Below are 18,009 nucleotides of genomic sequence, written 5' to 3'. Positions count from 1 at the left end.
CATTTCCCTGGAGGAATGGCATGCAGCTCCACTTAGCCCTGCATGGCAGTCCAGAGGTGGAAAATGCAGAGCTGACATGGCCTGACACTAATTTGTGGTACAATGTTAGAAAAAATTACCTGACCTCCCTAGGCGCTGCTTCTCTCCCAGTAAAATGAAATGAAGATAATAGAACTAATCCAGCTCAAAGGATTGTGATAAGAGACAATTCAGGGAATGCTTTGAAAGTGCTTCTAAATATGTTAACTAAGCCATATCTACTTGGAAGAATGGGTACATTTCCTCATGGACAAAAACATCACTGAGAACTGAAGGTGAACCCAGTGTGGCACATTATAAACAGGACCACCCATTCAGCATTTGGACAGTATGCAATCTAATTTCATTCAAATGTTCATTAACAGTAATACCACTGAAATACAGCCCAAACACAGACATGTGATTTTTAGTCTTTCACCTTAGGATTCCTTCCTGTGGTCTCTAGGAACAGCCAAAAGAATCCACAGAACAACTGTTCTTTTTTTTTTTTTTTTATCGTGATGCAATAAACTTATTTACAAATAATCTGCCAGCAGATAGGATGGAAGTGCCCAGGCCAAAGACTGAGTGAGGAGCGGAGCAGTGGAGGGCACATAACCTAAATTTGTATGTGGACATCGACTTCATGAAAGCCTCTGAATAATAATATAAAAAAATACTAGCTCAACCAGTAATATATAAAATAAAATATGAACTAAAATACTTGTTTATAAATAATCCACTGGCAGAAGGCAGCAACAGGTCAAAAGGACAGAATGTGCAGAAAAGAATGATCTAGCTTTGGAAAGCACTAAGAACTTAGATGAGCTGTAGACATTTTTAAAACCCACACATTCAACACACCCCCCCACGCAACCGTCTTGCAATGCTGAATGCTACTAAGTCCACAGAGAGCCTTGGAACAGAAACGAGTCTCACTAGGCACAAGCCCAAGTATGAGAAGCAACACTCAGCACCTGTGGCCAACAGAGAAGTGTGAGAGGAACAGATGGCACACCTGGTTCGATGGTAAGAAACCGATGGCATCAGCAGAACTCAGCAGACGCTTCCCTGTTCAACATCTCCTCATTTCCAAAGTGTCATCTCACTTCCCTTCTAAGTCAGTAAGACAAATCTAAACTTAACCACAGGATTTCTCCTCAGAGAATTTCATATGGGGAAGCGAAGGGAGAGAATTTCGTATGGGGAAGCGGAGCCTTGGACTTAACCACAGGATGAGAGACTGCCAAGTGAGGGCAGACCGATCGGTTTCCAAATCAAGAATGTCAGTGCAGGGGTTGGAGCAGCTGGAGTGGATCTGCGGGGATGGGGTGGAAGGGGGATCATGGGAGAAAAGGCTGGACCCACTGCGGACTGGAAAATGCGGCAATACAGGGGAACACTTTGCCTAAAACACCAGAGGCAATATTTAAAGGAGAGTTTTCTTTCTTGAGAACAGTTCAAAGACTGGCTTCCATTTCTAGCAGAAATCAGAATTCTCCACTATTTCTAAATCTTTCTGAAATACCAGTCTCTAAAGTAGTGAAGATTAAATTGATGGTCTGAAGTTTCCATCAAACCTCACACGAAACTACCTAATTGTTCTCATTTCTTCACTTGGGCGGCTGGGCTTGATCTAGTAGGACTTATATGGAATTCAAAACTCAAGTTCACAGACAAAAACAACTGTGACACTTTAATATATTTATAGAGATGCCATCAGTCTAGTATTTCCTTCTTTTACTTCACAACAAAAAAGAAGACATAGCTATTATGCAACTGTTTTACATATTCAGTGTAGTACTTTAATAAACTCTGCATCCAGACTTGTCTAACCCCCAGCAACTACTCTGCAGAAGTACTCAACGAGCTGTGACTGGGGAGAGAAGCCGACTACTGCTGGCCAGGCCTTTTCCGAGAAAGGGCAAGATCCCTAAGGGACACCGTTCTCTGCTGCACAGGTGGCATAAGCCTTTGGAAGTGTCATTAACTCACAGCTTGAGCCCATTATTTGGCAGAACACGCCGGTAGTTAGGGAACTTGCTCGCACCCTCCCCATGAACACACAGTGGTCACTTGCAAGTGGTGCGGCTCAGGAAGTGGTTCTCGACCACACCAAGTATAGGGAACACAAAGATCCCATCGTACTGGAGGTTTTATTCATTTATTATGCTGAAAGCTTATGAGTATTTGTAAATATACTGATAGCAGCATGAAGTGACTGATTAGTACATATATGCCCACTAAAGAAACCACTTTCCAACTCACTCTGACTTTGGAAATACTTCAAGGATTCTCATGTAAACCCAGACAGACTCTTAGGTCACTGGTGAGAGAGAAACTCTCCTGGCTGACGACAGATAACCCTGCTAGCTAACCACGAATTAGAGAGCTTTATCTACCCTTCACTCCAGAAAAAAACAGTTCTTGCCATCATTTCACAATTACTCCAGCAAGACAAACCGGATATACCCAACTCCTAAGACAAGTCATCTAGCGGAGCACAACAGGAAAGTGATCTGAGGTCAGACCCAAGTGGACCTCACACTTCAGAAGTCAGAAAGTTTAAGGGACAAATTCACACACCGAGCTGCTGGCATTCTCCTCAGCTTTCAGCACCAGTCTGTCCACAGGTGAAAACACCCCCAATGAGAAAGCCAGAATCCTGACCCAAGCAAGTCCAGAATTGCTCATACCAAGATAGTGCACAATCTTTGTTTTTAAGCACAGTAACAACAAGCAGAAAGGTGACGTGCCCAACAAGCCTGAAATTGTGATGCAGTTTCAGTCACAGAAACCACATTTGTGGAGCACCACTCCACTCGGGGAGTTTTCTCCCTCTCCATCCCTGACACGACGTAATGAAGTCTACAGACACCCATTAGGTCTGGGAACTACGACTCTCAGCGTGGGGTAAAGGACTCACCTCACAGAAGAGGGTAAGCTTGTCATCAGGGAGAAGCCCGTTAGCCTCATCCAAGAGAAAATCTCTACGGATGAATTTTTTGAATCCCCAGTCTTTGCCTTGCACAAACCTATATGCCCGTTGACTCTCTGGAGTGGGGAAAAAAAAATAAAAGTCATGTTTAGATTTACTCAAAACAAAAAAACAAAAAAACAAAAAACCAGATCAAATCCATCACTTGTCTGCGCATGAAGTTGTTTGATGTGCAAATAAAGAGTCGAATGAAGACGAGAACATTTACCCATAGCTTTGGTTTCCTCTCCCTTGGCATTCAGGATGGAGAATTTGAATTTTGCCCGAACTTCACTCTTTGGACAGCTGACCAGTAACAGGTAAAGTGACAGATAATCTTTGCTTTCTTCATCTAGCCCTTTTGGGTTTACTCGCAAACACCTGCCCGAAAGAGGGAAAATTAAAAAAATATGTTGGAAGCATCCACGTTTATAGGCTTTCTGAAGTGACAGGAAAAACAGAACATCTATTTCTCAAGAAAGGAAGATGTTAAGAAAACCAGTCCGGGCCCCACAGCAGGAGATTCAGATTCAGCAGAATGACTACTCAGGAACCACTTTTTGAGAGCAACCGAGTCACCTTTCAAAGAGTAAACAACAAAAGTAAAGGGGCATTCTAGAATCTACAACACATCCCTTACACCTCTGCCTCTTTCCTCATAATCTTGTAAATCACCTTTTTCTCTCCCTAAAATATTTTAAAACTGAGCCTACTTCCACTGTGTTCTAATCCTCAATCTCAGGAAAGGCAGCCCCCCTTCTTTTGTCAGGACTATAATGAAACTATGCAAAACAAAATGTTGGGGGCACATGGGTGGCTCAGTTGTTTAAGTGCCCGACTCTTGATTTCAGCTCAGGTCATGATCTCAGGGTTGTGAGACAGAGCCTTGCATCAGGCACTGGGCGTGGAGCTTGCTTAAGATTCTCCCTTTCCCTCTGCCTCCCCTCCCCCTGCCCTTAAAAAAGTGTCATTGAGCTCTCCATTATCACCTTGAGAGCGAAAAAAAATTCCGGAGAAAAATGTGAATAGTAAATCATCTTTTAGAGGTATTTTATCAATCTGGCAATAATATCCTAAGACTGCTATAAAGAAGGCAGCATGGAGGAAGCACAGACCAAAGTAAACTCCCATTACACAGAGTAGAGCTCAAGCTCGGCTTCCAAATGGAGTCAGAGATGACAATCTGTTGCCAACGAATCAAGACAAATTTCAGACAGATTTAATAGGTTCAATTGAGTTAAGTTGCAAATGTCATTAGTTGAACTGCATGTGGTTCACACTACTTCTACCACATATAATACACAGGCCATATGTATCCTTACACCTTGCCAGTGTTACAGCACCTCTCTCAAACAGGTGGCCCAAACCAGTGCCCCTCCAGGCAGTGCATATGCCGTATACACTGTGCTCAAGATGTGAATTTAAATACAATGTCCAAGTAGGGTGCCTGGGTGGCTCAGTCAGTTTAAGAGTCTGACTCTTGATTTCAGCTCAGGTCATGATCTCCGGGTCATGAGACAGAGCCCCACACTGGACTCTGTGCTGGACATGGAGTCTCTCTCTCCCCGCTGAGATTCCCTCTGCCCCTAGCCCATGCTTGCTCATGCTCTCCTCTCTTAAATACATACATACATACATACATACAGTGCCTAAAAATAAAGCATTCTCTCAGCACCTAGGAATATACTGCTTAATGCACACAGCCAACAAATACTAAAGAGAGTGGTTTAACTCTTCAGTAGGTTATTAGAGATCAAAACTGGGTGCTTGACACACACGTGTTCCGGTCCTGGCAGCAAACCTATGGTTGTATCCCTAATTGCCAGCGCCTCTTCAAGGAATGCATGGTTTGGATGGGACCGACCCCGACTCTCAGATCATATTCCCCTTGCTCTAGAGATTAACGAGGGAACCCAAACCTAAGCCAGTCAGTACATGTAGGACATATTCTTGGCCACAGAGTTAATTCAGAGAAAGTTCAAAGAGTTCTGTTGGGTGGTAGTAGGTTATACCCATTGCTATTGCCTGTCATCCTTTAACCACAAGGGAAACTGACTTGAGATGGCCAACAGTGTGGAGAACAGAGAGATGGGGTCCTTAATCTCACCACTGGGCTGCTGGCTCAAACTACCTTCAAAACCACCCTACACCCTGGGCATTCCGGTTACTTAAGCAAATAAATCTCCTTCATTGTTTTAAAAGCAGGCAATTTAAAGTTGAGATTTTCATGCTAAAATCTAAATTTCTCGCTTTTCTTAAAAAGTCAGCAAATATGACAACGGTCAGCCTTTATCCACATCCAGCCACAGAGAGCTGGAGCTGAGCAGCCACCACCCCTTTTAGAAGGTCACTCAACACTCACACCGTGTATGAACATTATTTACAACACTGGCCCTCTTTACTCACCTATATTATCCCACAGCCATCTGAGTTTGCTGATCCCTGACATTACTCACTGAATTAATTCAACAAATATACAATGAGGGCGCCTGGGTGGCTCAGTTGGTTAAGTGGCCAACTCTTGATTTCGGCTCAGGTCATGATCTCAGGGTCCAGGGATTGAGAACTGGGTCAGGCTCTGTGCTCAGTGAGGCATCTGCCTGAGGATTCTCCCTCTCCCTCTGCTCATGTTCTCTTTTTCTTTCTCAAATAAATAAGTCTTTAAAAATACATTTTTACAATGAACACCTATCATGTGTCAGGCACTGTTCTAGGCACTAGAGAGTATGTGAAGAACATAACAATGTCTCTGCCTTCGAAGATCTTACGTTCTAGTCAAAACAGGTAACTTTTAGAAAAACTTTAACAGCTAGAGATAGTCTTCCTCACCATTTCAGTTTATCATTGGCTCCTGATGAAAAGGTTGAACTTTTAATGACTTCACCCATTTCCTCCCGGCAAAAGCTAAAGTTATTGATGGTCCACATGTAGGAGAATTTCACTACCTTGATCTGTTGACAGAAAACCAAGAAATTAAATAGGAAGTGGGCAACCTGGAAAACAGGCTGCAGATCAAATAATCATTTCCCTTCCTCCCTCCATCTGCATGAGTCCCATAGGAAGATAGCTTTGTCTGGCCAGCACAGCGGCTCAGCTTTTTCTGTCCCTCACTCACATTTTAAGAAATCTCACAGTGACCAACTGCTTTCATAACATTTCTCCACTTCTGAGAAACACTGGGTGGAAAGTGAGAAAAGCATGGACAGGGGTGGGCAAGCAGATAATAAAGCTGTACCTAAAACAAGCCTCTGCTCAGAGCAGTGTTTGACAATTGCTGATGACACTGCTTGGGGCTGCAAACCTCAAACCTGGTTTCCTGTGAGTTGCCCAAAGAGGAACATATTTCCATCAAGGAGGCTGTGAGTGGATCTAGTTTCAAAGATTCCCCCTGCTTTCAACCTCCAGTGAAAAACCACTGGCCTAGTACATTCAGATGCCATGTGGAAAACCAAGGAATGGAAAGCTGACAAGTACTTTATCCGCTCTTTGACGGTTATGTCCTAGAGAAAGCAGGAAACCTAATGAAGAAAAGAAATCTTATTCCCTTCATTCACCAAAATCCTCCCAAGATACATGATTTACAGGGTGATAACATGAACTTACCTGTGTGTAGCACCAGCTCTCAGCTACAGGGCCACTCGACATTTCTGCCGGAGGTGGAGGACTTGGAACCCTTGACATCGCCAGTTTGAAGGTTAAACAAGATCTCCAAAGTCAGGGGACAAAGATTTCTGTTCTCTCTTCACCCTGGTTGACCCAAGAGGCATGAAGATTTTATTAGATTAATGGTATACTATCCTATTTCCGTTTGACCTTGCAGATTGGAAACTGTGTCTCCTGCCTGGAATGCGCTACCTTATCACTCAAATGGCTCTAGCGTTCAGTGTTAACCTTGAGAAGACCACCTAATCGGAAGCAGCCTCCTGCTCACAATTCTATCACCCTGTTTACGTCCTCTGCTCAATTCCTTTTTTTTTTTTTTTAAGATTTTATTTATTTATTTGACAGAGAGAGAGAGAGAGACAGTGAGAGAGGGAACACAAGCAACGGGAATGAGATAAGGAGAAGGAGCCTTCCCTCTGAGCAGAAGGCTGATGCAGGGCTCGATCCCAGGACCCTGGGGATCAGGACCCAAGCCGAAGGCAGATGCTTAACGACTGAGCCACCCAGGCGCCCCCCAATTCCTAATATTATCTTACCAAATGAATCTCCTCAAAGGGCAGATAAAGCACATCCATGAAAAGGCTGCCAAAGAGGATACAGCACAGTGAACAACATATACAACTCTGTCACTGGCTCCTTTCTCTGGGGGTACAAACAGTCCACTCCTAAAAGGAGATGACCTTGTTACCTCTCCAACTACTGTCTCATCTCCTACACTGCAGTGCAAACTTCTTAAGAGCAGTCTTCTATTCTTCAACTCAGTGCTGGCTGCTCTTCTGAAGGGCAGCATTCCCCCCTTTCTTAGATGTGTTCCTTTCTCTGCAGCATTAGAGATCTCCTTGCTTACATACTCTATCACTACCCAATTTCCCAGATTCCTCTCCTTGATCGGTTTTCTGATCATTCCTCCATCTCTCTTACTGGAGTCTCTTTCTCCAGGGTCGCTTCCACGGTTTAATCTTCCATCATTTTCTCAATCTACATTCTCTCATTTTATCCACCCCCAGTGTCAGAGTTTTGCTTTCACACAAATGACTCCCAAATCTTTCTGTGACCTGTCTCATAAGCCTCAGGCCACCTTTAAATAACTACTGTACATCTCAAGAGGGTGTCCCAGCAGTATATCAAATCCAAGTCCAACTCCTCCCCTCCAAGGCCTTTCTAAACACAAAGCCATTCAAAACACTGGTAAATCTGCTTACAATTTTTAAGTACCATAAACAAAGCCAAAAAATAATCTGGGAAAAAAAAAGGGGCTTACAATGCATGATGAAGGGATAATTTATGAATTGATATGTAAGTTTTCTATAAAATTCATAAGAAAGGATAATTTATGAATTGATATGTAAGTTTTCTACAAAATTCATAGGAAAAAGGCCAACTACTCTGTAAAAATATTGTTCACACAAAAGGAAATAAAATAGCTCTTAAAGTCTTACACCTTTCAGACCAGCAAGAAAAAAAATCAACCACACCATGTGTGGGGACATGGGGACTCTCCTACACTGCTGGCGAGACTGTAAACTAGGATGTGTATTTTGGGCAGGAACTTCCTGTACGCGGTGTGTCCACACACACCCCAAGACTTGGTAATTCTGCTTTTACTGTACATGCACTAGTGCAGGGGTTTCTCAAACATCAGTGCGCATCTGAATCACCTGCTGGCCACCATCCCCCAAATTTTTGATTCAGAGATTTGAGCTAGGCCCACAAATTTGTACTTCTAACAAGTTCTCAAGTGATCTTGATGTTTAGGCCCCGGCACCTCATTTTAAGAACCACTGCCCTAGAGAAACCCTGCACGTGGGCAAAAGAAGAAGAGAAGGCTGAGAAGGCTGCTCAGTGTGGCACCGCTTGTAACAGTGAAAAACTAGAAACAAACCAAAAATCCATTAGGAGGGAAACAGAAAACTAAATTGGGTTATTTCCATTATAATGGAAAACTATATTTCAGGATTTACAATTAATGAGCTAGATCGGCAGCACCATGGAGATGAGATCAAACACAACGCTAGTGAAAAAAAGCAAATTTTGTAATGTCATGTGTAGTACGTTACTTATGCAAATTTAAGATTTATATATTATTTACAGATATAATATATACATTCAATAGAAGTAACAAAACACACTGATCCACAATGGGAGAGCAGGGGAGAAGAATGAGGCCAGGATAAGGATATAAGACATCTCAAGTTGCTCTCTCCTGTTTCTTTTTCAAAGAAAATGAGGATGATCTGAAGCAAATATGGAAATACCTATACGTCTGTTAGTTTAAGATGACTGCCTCTTGAGTATATACCATTTTTCCTACTGTTCTGCTTTATTTTAAAAAATATACTGTATTGTAAGAATAGTGCAAGGACGTATTCTATTACCTCAAACACTGGTTTACAATATCCAAGGGAGAAATTTCTTTCCTGAACACCTGGTTTGTTTTCAGCTGTGCATAGACAATATGGATAAAACTGATCATGTGGTCCTTTGCCTGGCTACTAGGAAGCCATGAGACATAAATGTAAGCCATCTCTTGAAACTCTAGGATCACATGCTTATTCTACAATAGCTTTATTATTTTCTTTTTTCTACTTTTATTTATTCATTTCTTTTAGAGAGAGCGACCAGGGGGAGGACCAGGAGAGGGATAAGCAGACTCCTTGCTAAGGGCAGAGCCGGATGCAGGGCTTGATCCCACAACCCTGAGATCATGACCTGAGTCAAAATCAAGAGATGGATGCTGGGGGCGCCTGGCTGACTCAGTGGGTTAAGCCTCTGCCTTTGGCTCGGGTCATGATCTCGGGTCCTGGGATCAAGCCCCACATCAGGCTCTCTGCTGAGAGGGGAGCCTGTTTCCTCCTCTCTCTCTGCCTGCCTCTCTGCCTACTTGTGATCTCTGTCTGTCAAATAAATAAAATCTTGAAAAAAAAAAAGTTGGATGCTTAACCGACTGAGCCATCCAGGTGCTCAGTTATTCACGTTGCTATATATAATTATATATTCATTTTGCAATATATATACATATATAGCAAAGTGTTATTCACTCAGCTGTTTACTCTTTTATATGTTACATACTTCTGGCAACTGCCTCAAATCCTTTGTAGAAAGAGAACAGCAAAAATCACTCAACTTACACACACTCGCTGGCCACTTAAGTAATAGGCATGAAAGGGGATTAACAGGATACAGCTGTATCCCCACAGAGTAATACCCTTGGTATTACCGGAGTCCCCACTGGTTTTAAACACTATCCTACAGACATTTACAACTAAAGCATCCCATGTAATCACAGATGGGAGTTAACAGTTTTATACACATGACATGCTATTTCACTTAGGCTAGCAAACTAAGCAACAGAATGGCATTTGGGGCTCCCTGGTTTGTGTAATTCATGATTCCATGATATACTCAAGAAACGAATTGCTACACTTGATCACCTGGGATGAAGGTATGCTTCCATTTGATGGAAAACACAGTCTCAAGAACTGTTTGTCTAGTAATGAGTAAATGCACCTTAGGCAGTTTTACAAATCCCACCTACCATTACTGCCAGTAGGAGCCAGAATGAAATTTCAAAATTCCCACTTAAAACTATCTTTTGGGCAGATTGACAATGAAGATGTGAATTTTACACATTAGTTAAGAGCATAAAATTTGGCTCTGGAGGTGTGTGGTACAGCTCTACACTGAGGGATCATAAAATGCTAACTTAAGTTTATTTTGAAGTTTTAAAAAAATACTTCAAATTTATCTAACAATTAATTTAAGGATTCTCTAAGCCTAAGAAAAAGACAAATTTAAAAAAGTTTATTTTAATGGCTTAATTGTTGTTACTGAACGATGGTCCATTATTAAAACAAGAAAAAAAATACTACTTTGGTCTTGGTCATTTTTTTCTATCTTTTTTGCTTCTCATTTATTTTGTAGCCAAGTCTTTTTGGTTTTTCTTTTCTTTTTTAATAATATCACTTTTATTCCAATTTTAAAGAATGTCTAACCCAGCAGCTAGTAGCCCTGGAAGATGTGCCTTAGACTCTGAGGAGCTCTAACCACACAACCTGCTGAGAGGGAAACTGACTAGGATAGCACAAGTCTAATTAATTTCACTCCTAGCTGGCACCATGGGCAAAGTGTTCATCAGCAAAGTAGCCTGTGTTACATGAACTCTAGCTCTTCATGACAATTGCTCAGGTGCCCAGCAGAAAAACAATTTCAGAAAAGGGGAGGTCTATTTGAGGGTCATGGTTTGAGAGCCTTTCTAGGAGACAACCAGGACCAAAATATAGTATCCCTGGCTTTTAAACAAGTTAGGACAAGACCAAGTTGTCTAGTGAGAAATTTCTTTTCCAAAGCTTAGCAAACTTCCCAGTATGCTGACAACTCTGAGGCTGAACATGTCTGTTACATATCACCATTTATTTTCCTGTTCACTAAATCCTGACCCATGCAGCGACACTTCTTCTGAGCCACAACAAAAAATATACTTTAAAATATCTGTCAACTGTAAAACTGGTCAAATTCCAATGAAGGTAGTATCAAGTTAGCAACCAATAGCAATCACTATCAGAATGTGTCTTAGCAGGTACTAGGAGTTCATAAAGTTGCTAATTATTTTTGCCAAGAGACTCCAGTCAAATAATATAGTATGATTTCTAACTAGAACATTCAACTCTGGAGAGTAGACAAAAATAAAAAAGAAAATATTTTAATGCTGTCATGATGCATATGCATGATACTTTCAATCAAACCTATACAGTGTACTTCTTTTCTGCCTTCTTTTATACCTATCAACACTTCTGTTGCCGTCAGTAGACTTGAAGCTCTTTAAAAGGAACTTGCAACTCTTCTTTGTGTCCCCTTATCACCTAGCACAGCCTGCCTAAACAAGGCATTCAGCAAAAATACTTTGATGACTGAAACACTTACCCAGTTGCATTCTAGTTCATTAACTTTTCTGCTTGTTTCTCTCACATATCTCTAAAAGAGCCCTTTGAACAGTGCTGAGTATATTAGATTTGCAATGTAATGAGAATCATTAATTTGTTCTTTTGGATGAGTTACACAGAAAGCCAAAAACTCCTAGGCTGGCACTCTCAAGTACCAGCCTTGGTAAAACTAAGGTTCTCATCCAGTACCAACTGTATCTTCATTCTACAAGGGGAAAGAGACCGGATAAAATTTCTTTCATTTTGAAAACATGAATCAGTAATTTGAACTAAACTCTTATGTAATCAGGATTCTTTGAGAACAGAAGATGAATTCCCTTTACAATGGAGAGAAACGTCCCAATAGTTTGACCTGCAATATATGCACAGGTAGGCTAGAACACTCTCTGAAAAGTGTTACAAAGACAGCTTCTACAGTTCTTTTTTATCTTTCTTCTATTCCCCATAAGCATTCCTCCATCTTCAATCTAATCCAGTCATCCAGAAAAGGGGAAAAAAAAAGAACATCAACAACAAACACAGGCATATCACATACACGGTATCTGTAAGTTAGCCATACAGGTCCATTGGTCTTAAAAGTACACGAATAAAAAAAAAATAATGGTAATGACAGGAAGGAGATAATATGAGACTGAACCATGAAACTGTTTTGTCAGCCAAAACTAGTCAAACTTCGGCAATTTCATATGGTTCAACATAATACATAAACATGCACAAGCTAGATGGCTGGGAACAGAGCTTTTTAAAAGAATGGTTTATTAGGGACTTTTTAAAAGCCTATTATGTTTTTTTCTTTTGGTTTAAAGCCTTGTACAGTTTCCAAGTAAGGAAAAATCCCAATGTCATACTATTTTAAACCTGAGAGATGTTGCATTTTCCCAAACAGAAGATGCCAAAATGATTGTTGACCCAAAATAAATAAATAAATCACAAAACTACGGGAAGAGTTGTATATATTAATTTTGGAGAAACTAATGTGACCTCAAAGTAATGTTTGTATTTCTCCTCTTAGTGTCCTCAATAATATACAGCCTGTGAGGTAATAACGTCTCATTACCCTAAGGACAGATTATTACAGGTCATACTGACTTCCTCTGTTGCAAGGTTTGAATGACTTTTGAAAATCTGTCATAGGTAAACTTACTGCAATTCAATCTAGTCTAACAAAATACTAAATGTACCTTTTTTTTTTTTCTTTTTAATTCACAGACACTTCTTTTAAAATGAAACTAAGGGCATCAAGAGAGACCTTAATAAACAAAGAAACGACTGGGGTTTCTCTTATATCCCTTATCAGGTTCATGCTTTATAGAATTTACAACTTAAAGACGACCGCTTTTGTCTTTATTGAGATATAACTGACATACAACACTGTATTTGTTTCTGTTTTTTTTAATTCTTTAACAAAAGGATTTCGTATTAAGGGAATCTAAAGATCAAGAAGGAAAAATCAACAGCCTAATGGAAAAATGGGCAAAGAACAGCCATGGTTTGCAGAAATGTAAATACCAGTGGCTCTGAAATATATGAAAACATGTTCAACTCTCATTCATAATAAGATAAATGCAAATTAAACCACACACTGATTCACCCAGTGAATTGGCAAAGATCAAAATGTTTGATAACACTTGCTCAGGGTAAGGAGAACATTTCTGATTAGAGTATAAATTGTTACATTCTGCATGAAGGGAAATGTATATCAGGATGAGTAAGAAATGCGCATACCCTTTGATCTAGCAATTTCACTTCTAGAAATTTACCTTACTGATATATTTAATATGACAAATATAAAAGCTTTTTCACTGTGGTATTATTTGTAATCACGAAAGAATGGAAAAAAACCTGAAAGTCCAACAAGGGTTTGATTAAATGAATTATGATACAAATAGACAATATAATAAAAATCTGTTAAAAATGGGGAGATTCTTTGTATCTAAAGAGGAAAAAATATTATTTATTTTAACATATACATAATATTATCTGTGAAGTTATATAAGACCCCAGGGACACCGGTTACTTCCAAGGAAGGAAACCAGGGTACTTGGGTAGGAAGGAACTTTCCATTGTATTTCCCTTTTGTACTATGTGAATATATAAATCTTTTCAAATAAAATTTTTAAAAAATTTTAAAGCCATTAGCAGGCTTTACAATTAATTTTTCTAACTGATGTGATGGCTTATAAATCAGAGCCTTATGGAAGACAAGATAGGAATTCTCCGTTGGTTTCCATTGCTATCTGAGTAAAATCTACCTCTGTCATGACTGCCAAAACCTCAGTCTATGTCCCTGACCTCATCTAACACTTACCCTTCACAGTCCCTATGCTTTAGTCACTCAGGCCTTTAATTCTACTTAGAGAGCACACCAGGCTCTTTCCTGAGCCTGGAAAGCTCTTTCTGCCTTCAGATCTTTTCATAGCTGGCTCCTTGTCATTTAAGTGTTCTATAAAGTATAGTATCTTCAGAGAGGCCTTCCCTGACTCCCCACTTCCAGCCTGCCCCTCTCATTACATTATCCTATTTTATTTTCTTCATTATCACTACCTGAAATGATCGTTTCAAGTTTCTTACTTGTCTAATGTCTCCCCCCCGCCCCCAAGAAGTTAAGCTCAGAGAACAGCATCCCCCATACCTAACATGGTATTATAACAGGTACTCAGTAAATATTTGTTCAATGAAATTATTGTTGAATAACTAGACCACTGACTTTGGGGTTCATATTTTTCCTTAATGAGCTCCAGTTAAAAGGTTAAAGTTTGGGAGTTGCTGAGTGAATAACAGGTACAGGAATCCAGGCACACTTTTAAAACAATACAACGTTTTCAAAAAGAAAAGTATCAGTTCATCTCACTCCAATTTTAAATAACTCATTCAGTATGTTCCAAAACTATACTCTCCTTCGATTAAAAAAAATTCCAAGAAAACTTAGGAGATAAGATAAACCTATACAGCTAAATGGGGAGTTCTAAATCCGTAAGACAACAGCGAAGAAAGTACATTTTCCAGAATAGGGCAATCCTGGTCATAGAAAGTACCACTACAATAGTTGTCAGGAATTCAGGCTAGACCTTCCGAGTTCTTTCAAGTTGAAGCTTATATAATAAAATTCCAATATATTGATAAAACTGAGGCAGATCCTTTGCATCTTTACTTAGATCTGACCTTAAATTTTTGTATCTGACATGGTTTGATTCCCTTAAAATTGACATGAAGAGAAAACACACTTAACATTAAATATATACACACGTAAACATGTCCATGTATAAATACAGAGAGACCGACATATCCCTGAAACATGCCTAGACACACAACTGAGTTTTTTCTAGACCAGGCTAATATGTAGAACATATTTTCTGCCATAGCCAAATATTTATCTAGTTAAGAGTTGAATTATTCTTGCAACTATTGTTATTTAAGGAAAACTCAGAAACAGGTAGACTAGTATGTATGCAGGTCAGTACCTTTAAGATTCCCCAGTTGACAACTATCTTAGGCAAGCATAGACACTGAAATGATTGTCAGGATTAGATATAATTTCATTACATAAAAAGGTTACTTGACCTTCTTCTCCTCAATCTAAGTGTTATAAGATGGAGATTTACAGAAAGAGCCTGGCTAGTAAGGCTCATTCAAAGCCAAGATGAAGACGAACAAGAAGGTACAGGAAAGAATCTCAAGTCATGGAAAGCAGTAGGATAACCAAAACAACACTGGCTCCCAAACCTTAGTGTGTGCTGGCTGTTTCCAGCCTTACTGCCCTTCTCCACGGGTTATAAATAACTGCAAAGTGTCCTTGTCCCCAAGGAGACCTTTGCAGCCAGCTCAAAGGTTAAAATATGGAATAATTCTCACTTTGGATGAAACTTCCAGTTACCAGAAAAATGAAAGAGCAAAAAAAAAAAAAAATTTATTGCCAATTTAAGTTAAAGGCTGGGGAATCATTTCCCTCTCCCTAAAAACTATCAATTCTATAAAAGCTGTTACACAGACATATTAGCATAGTTCACTACCCCAAAAATATATCCAGGGAGAATGCAATGCATGCTCTGTTCCAAAAGCAAAGGTCTGTCCTGGAAATGGGCAGATGCCACTCAACAGTCCTGTAGGATAGCATCTTTTCAGACCTTAAAGAAGGACTTTTTGAATTGTTTTGCTTTTTAATTTAGGTAAAAATGACTGAATTAAATGCATCTGTGTAACCACATCTTGTCTCCACCTGGATGAGGGATCCAGCACAACCAATCATGGCTACAGCAAGCATAGGTTTCACAAACTCTGGGCTAATACGATCAGGTGATGTGTTGCTGTTAATTACTGAACTCCTGCTAGAAAACAAAACAAAACTCCTCCATCTGCTTTAAAAAAAAAAAAAAAAAAAAAGGCAGGGCTCATTAGATTAAGCTTTTCCACACATCACTTTCAAAATCCATCATCTGGGAGATGTCTGTAATGGAAGGACAGGAATCCAAATCAGTAAACAAATCTGATTATAAAGGGGCTATTTCACTTCCAAGTGGATCTCGTTCCAAAGGAAAACACCTTTAGAAATGAAGTTAAATAGGCAGAACCAAATAATCAGCAACTTCTCTCTTTTCACAAATTATAATAATGTGTTGATTCCACTGATGACTTGGACAAAAATCTCTAGGGCCACAAAGAGCAAACTTAGGAAAGATGAAGATTTTAACACATCCCACGTGTTATCAAAGATTTCTCCTCTAGGTTGAGAAAATTCATTCTAAAACAAGAGCTAGAACAGAATTTTAAAAAAGAAGGAGGAGGAGGAAGAGGGGAAAAAACCTTATGGCTAAGAAGATATGTTTATTATATAATTATATTCTCAAAGCTGTTTCGAGAGTTGGGAGGTTACAGTTTTTCACCCTCTCCCTTCAACTACTAACTACGAAGAACCTTATAAAACTCCAACAGTAAACACATGAAAGGCTTGGCCCTAATACAATTTAAGTGTGTCCAATCTGCAAGGAATTCAAAAACAGAAGACTCATTTCATGAAACAAATTGGCAGAGGTTGCATAACCCCACCAGGTCCTCTGGCCTTTCTAGAAGCCAAATTCAACAATGCTGTTCTCTTCGGCCATCTATACTTTAGTCGAGCCATTTAAAAATATTTATTAACACAATTTGGCTACAGAAAGAGCTCAAGGAATACACAGCAAAGATCATCTAAACTGGTCTTAGGGTAAACTATGTGCACTAAGTTCATTAACTTCAAAGCTGAAAAGACCCATTTACTCCAGAAGATTTGGTATACTACAAAGGCAACCAATTTCTCTTCAGTATTAACTACTACTGTCTAGCATTACAGAATGTGGTATTCTCTGGAGATACTGTTCTTTATAAGAGACACTTAGGCCTCCCTTCAACTATGAAAGAGAGATCGAAGTGTATTTTTCTTTAATCCTTTATCTGTAGTCTTACCAGAAAAAAATCTGCTGACTGTTCACATGAGCCATGTCCATGCTCCTTACTTTGAAACATCCGCAGAAAATAAATTCCCTCTTCTTCTAAAGTTATTAAAAATAAGCCAATTTTGATGTTAATGTTAAGGTTCTAACTAAGCTAAATGGAACAAAGGGCAGGCAGGAAGTTCTGTTTTTAAATGTTCATTCCAAAATTCATGACACAAGGAAAAAGTAAAACCACACAGGCAGACAAAACAGGGGAAAGTTAGACAGAACGTCTGTCTTAACAGAGAATCCTGGCTCCCAACAATTTGTGTCAGATTTTTAAAAAACTAAAATGCAGTAATACCTATTTTACCCAATAAAACTCTGTAAAAACATACATAAACATTTGAGGCATGAATCTCATAGGATAAAGTAACATTTTTAAGATGCTGGCCTGAATGGCAGAAACATTTTTTTTAAGTTACCCATACAGAGATGAGCTCTACATTCATACACAAACGCAATCTGCTCAGAATCAAATGCCTTGAACAGAGTAAAATGAAGCCCATGACTTGCTTTATTTCCTTTTATAAACTGTAATTCCTCATTTCCCTGACGATCTTTTCTCTAGGGAGAAAAATCACCTTACTCTAAGGTGTCTATGTCATGCATTAGCAACCACTGATTGCAACCGTAAATCCCAACTTTTCTCCCTTCCGCCATTGGTGTAAAGCCTTTTATTATATGCTGCAGTCACCACAGATCTGAACGAATAGCTATGGTTAACTCCAGGAAAGAATATTTAGAATAAAACTTCTTTTGAAGTCACATGTGAAAAATGTTTAACATCATTTGTAATGCCCATTATTTAAAAAAACCCCAAACCTTACATGTTTACCTTCCATGACTTCCAACTTTACATACCGTTTGCACTGAAATGAAACTCAAGATGTGCATTTTTTAAAGTCATGGTAAATATTTCTATGCATTTCATTCTGCTTTT

General features: G+C 39.5%; 1 protein-coding gene across 2 annotated transcripts in view; it reads right to left on the bottom strand.

Moving 5' to 3' along the window:
- The window catches only part of LOC123929699 (speckle type BTB/POZ protein), a 66,090-nt gene that overhangs the window by 13,994 nt on the left and 34,087 nt on the right, over positions 1-18,009 (bottom strand). For both annotated transcript variants that reach the window (XM_045985676.1, XM_045985677.1), the window contains 4 exons: positions 6,599-6,742; positions 5,825-5,946; positions 3,225-3,376; positions 2,945-3,072 (listed from right to left, as the gene is read on the bottom strand). In XM_045985676.1, the coding sequence (XP_045841632.1) occupies positions 2,945-3,072; positions 3,225-3,376; positions 5,825-5,946; positions 6,599-6,676 (480 nt within the window). In that variant the 5' untranslated portion in view covers positions 6,677-6,742. The remainder of the gene's footprint in view (positions 1-2,944; positions 3,073-3,224; positions 3,377-5,824; positions 5,947-6,598; positions 6,743-18,009) is intronic.

This window comes from Meles meles, chromosome 18 (genome assembly GCF_922984935.1).
Source record: "Meles meles chromosome 18, mMelMel3.1 paternal haplotype, whole genome shotgun sequence".
Classification (NCBI taxonomy): domain Eukaryota; kingdom Metazoa; phylum Chordata; class Mammalia; order Carnivora; family Mustelidae; genus Meles; species Meles meles.
Note: the sequence above shows the minus strand (reverse complement) of the source record. Positions and strands in the feature narration are given on the sequence as shown.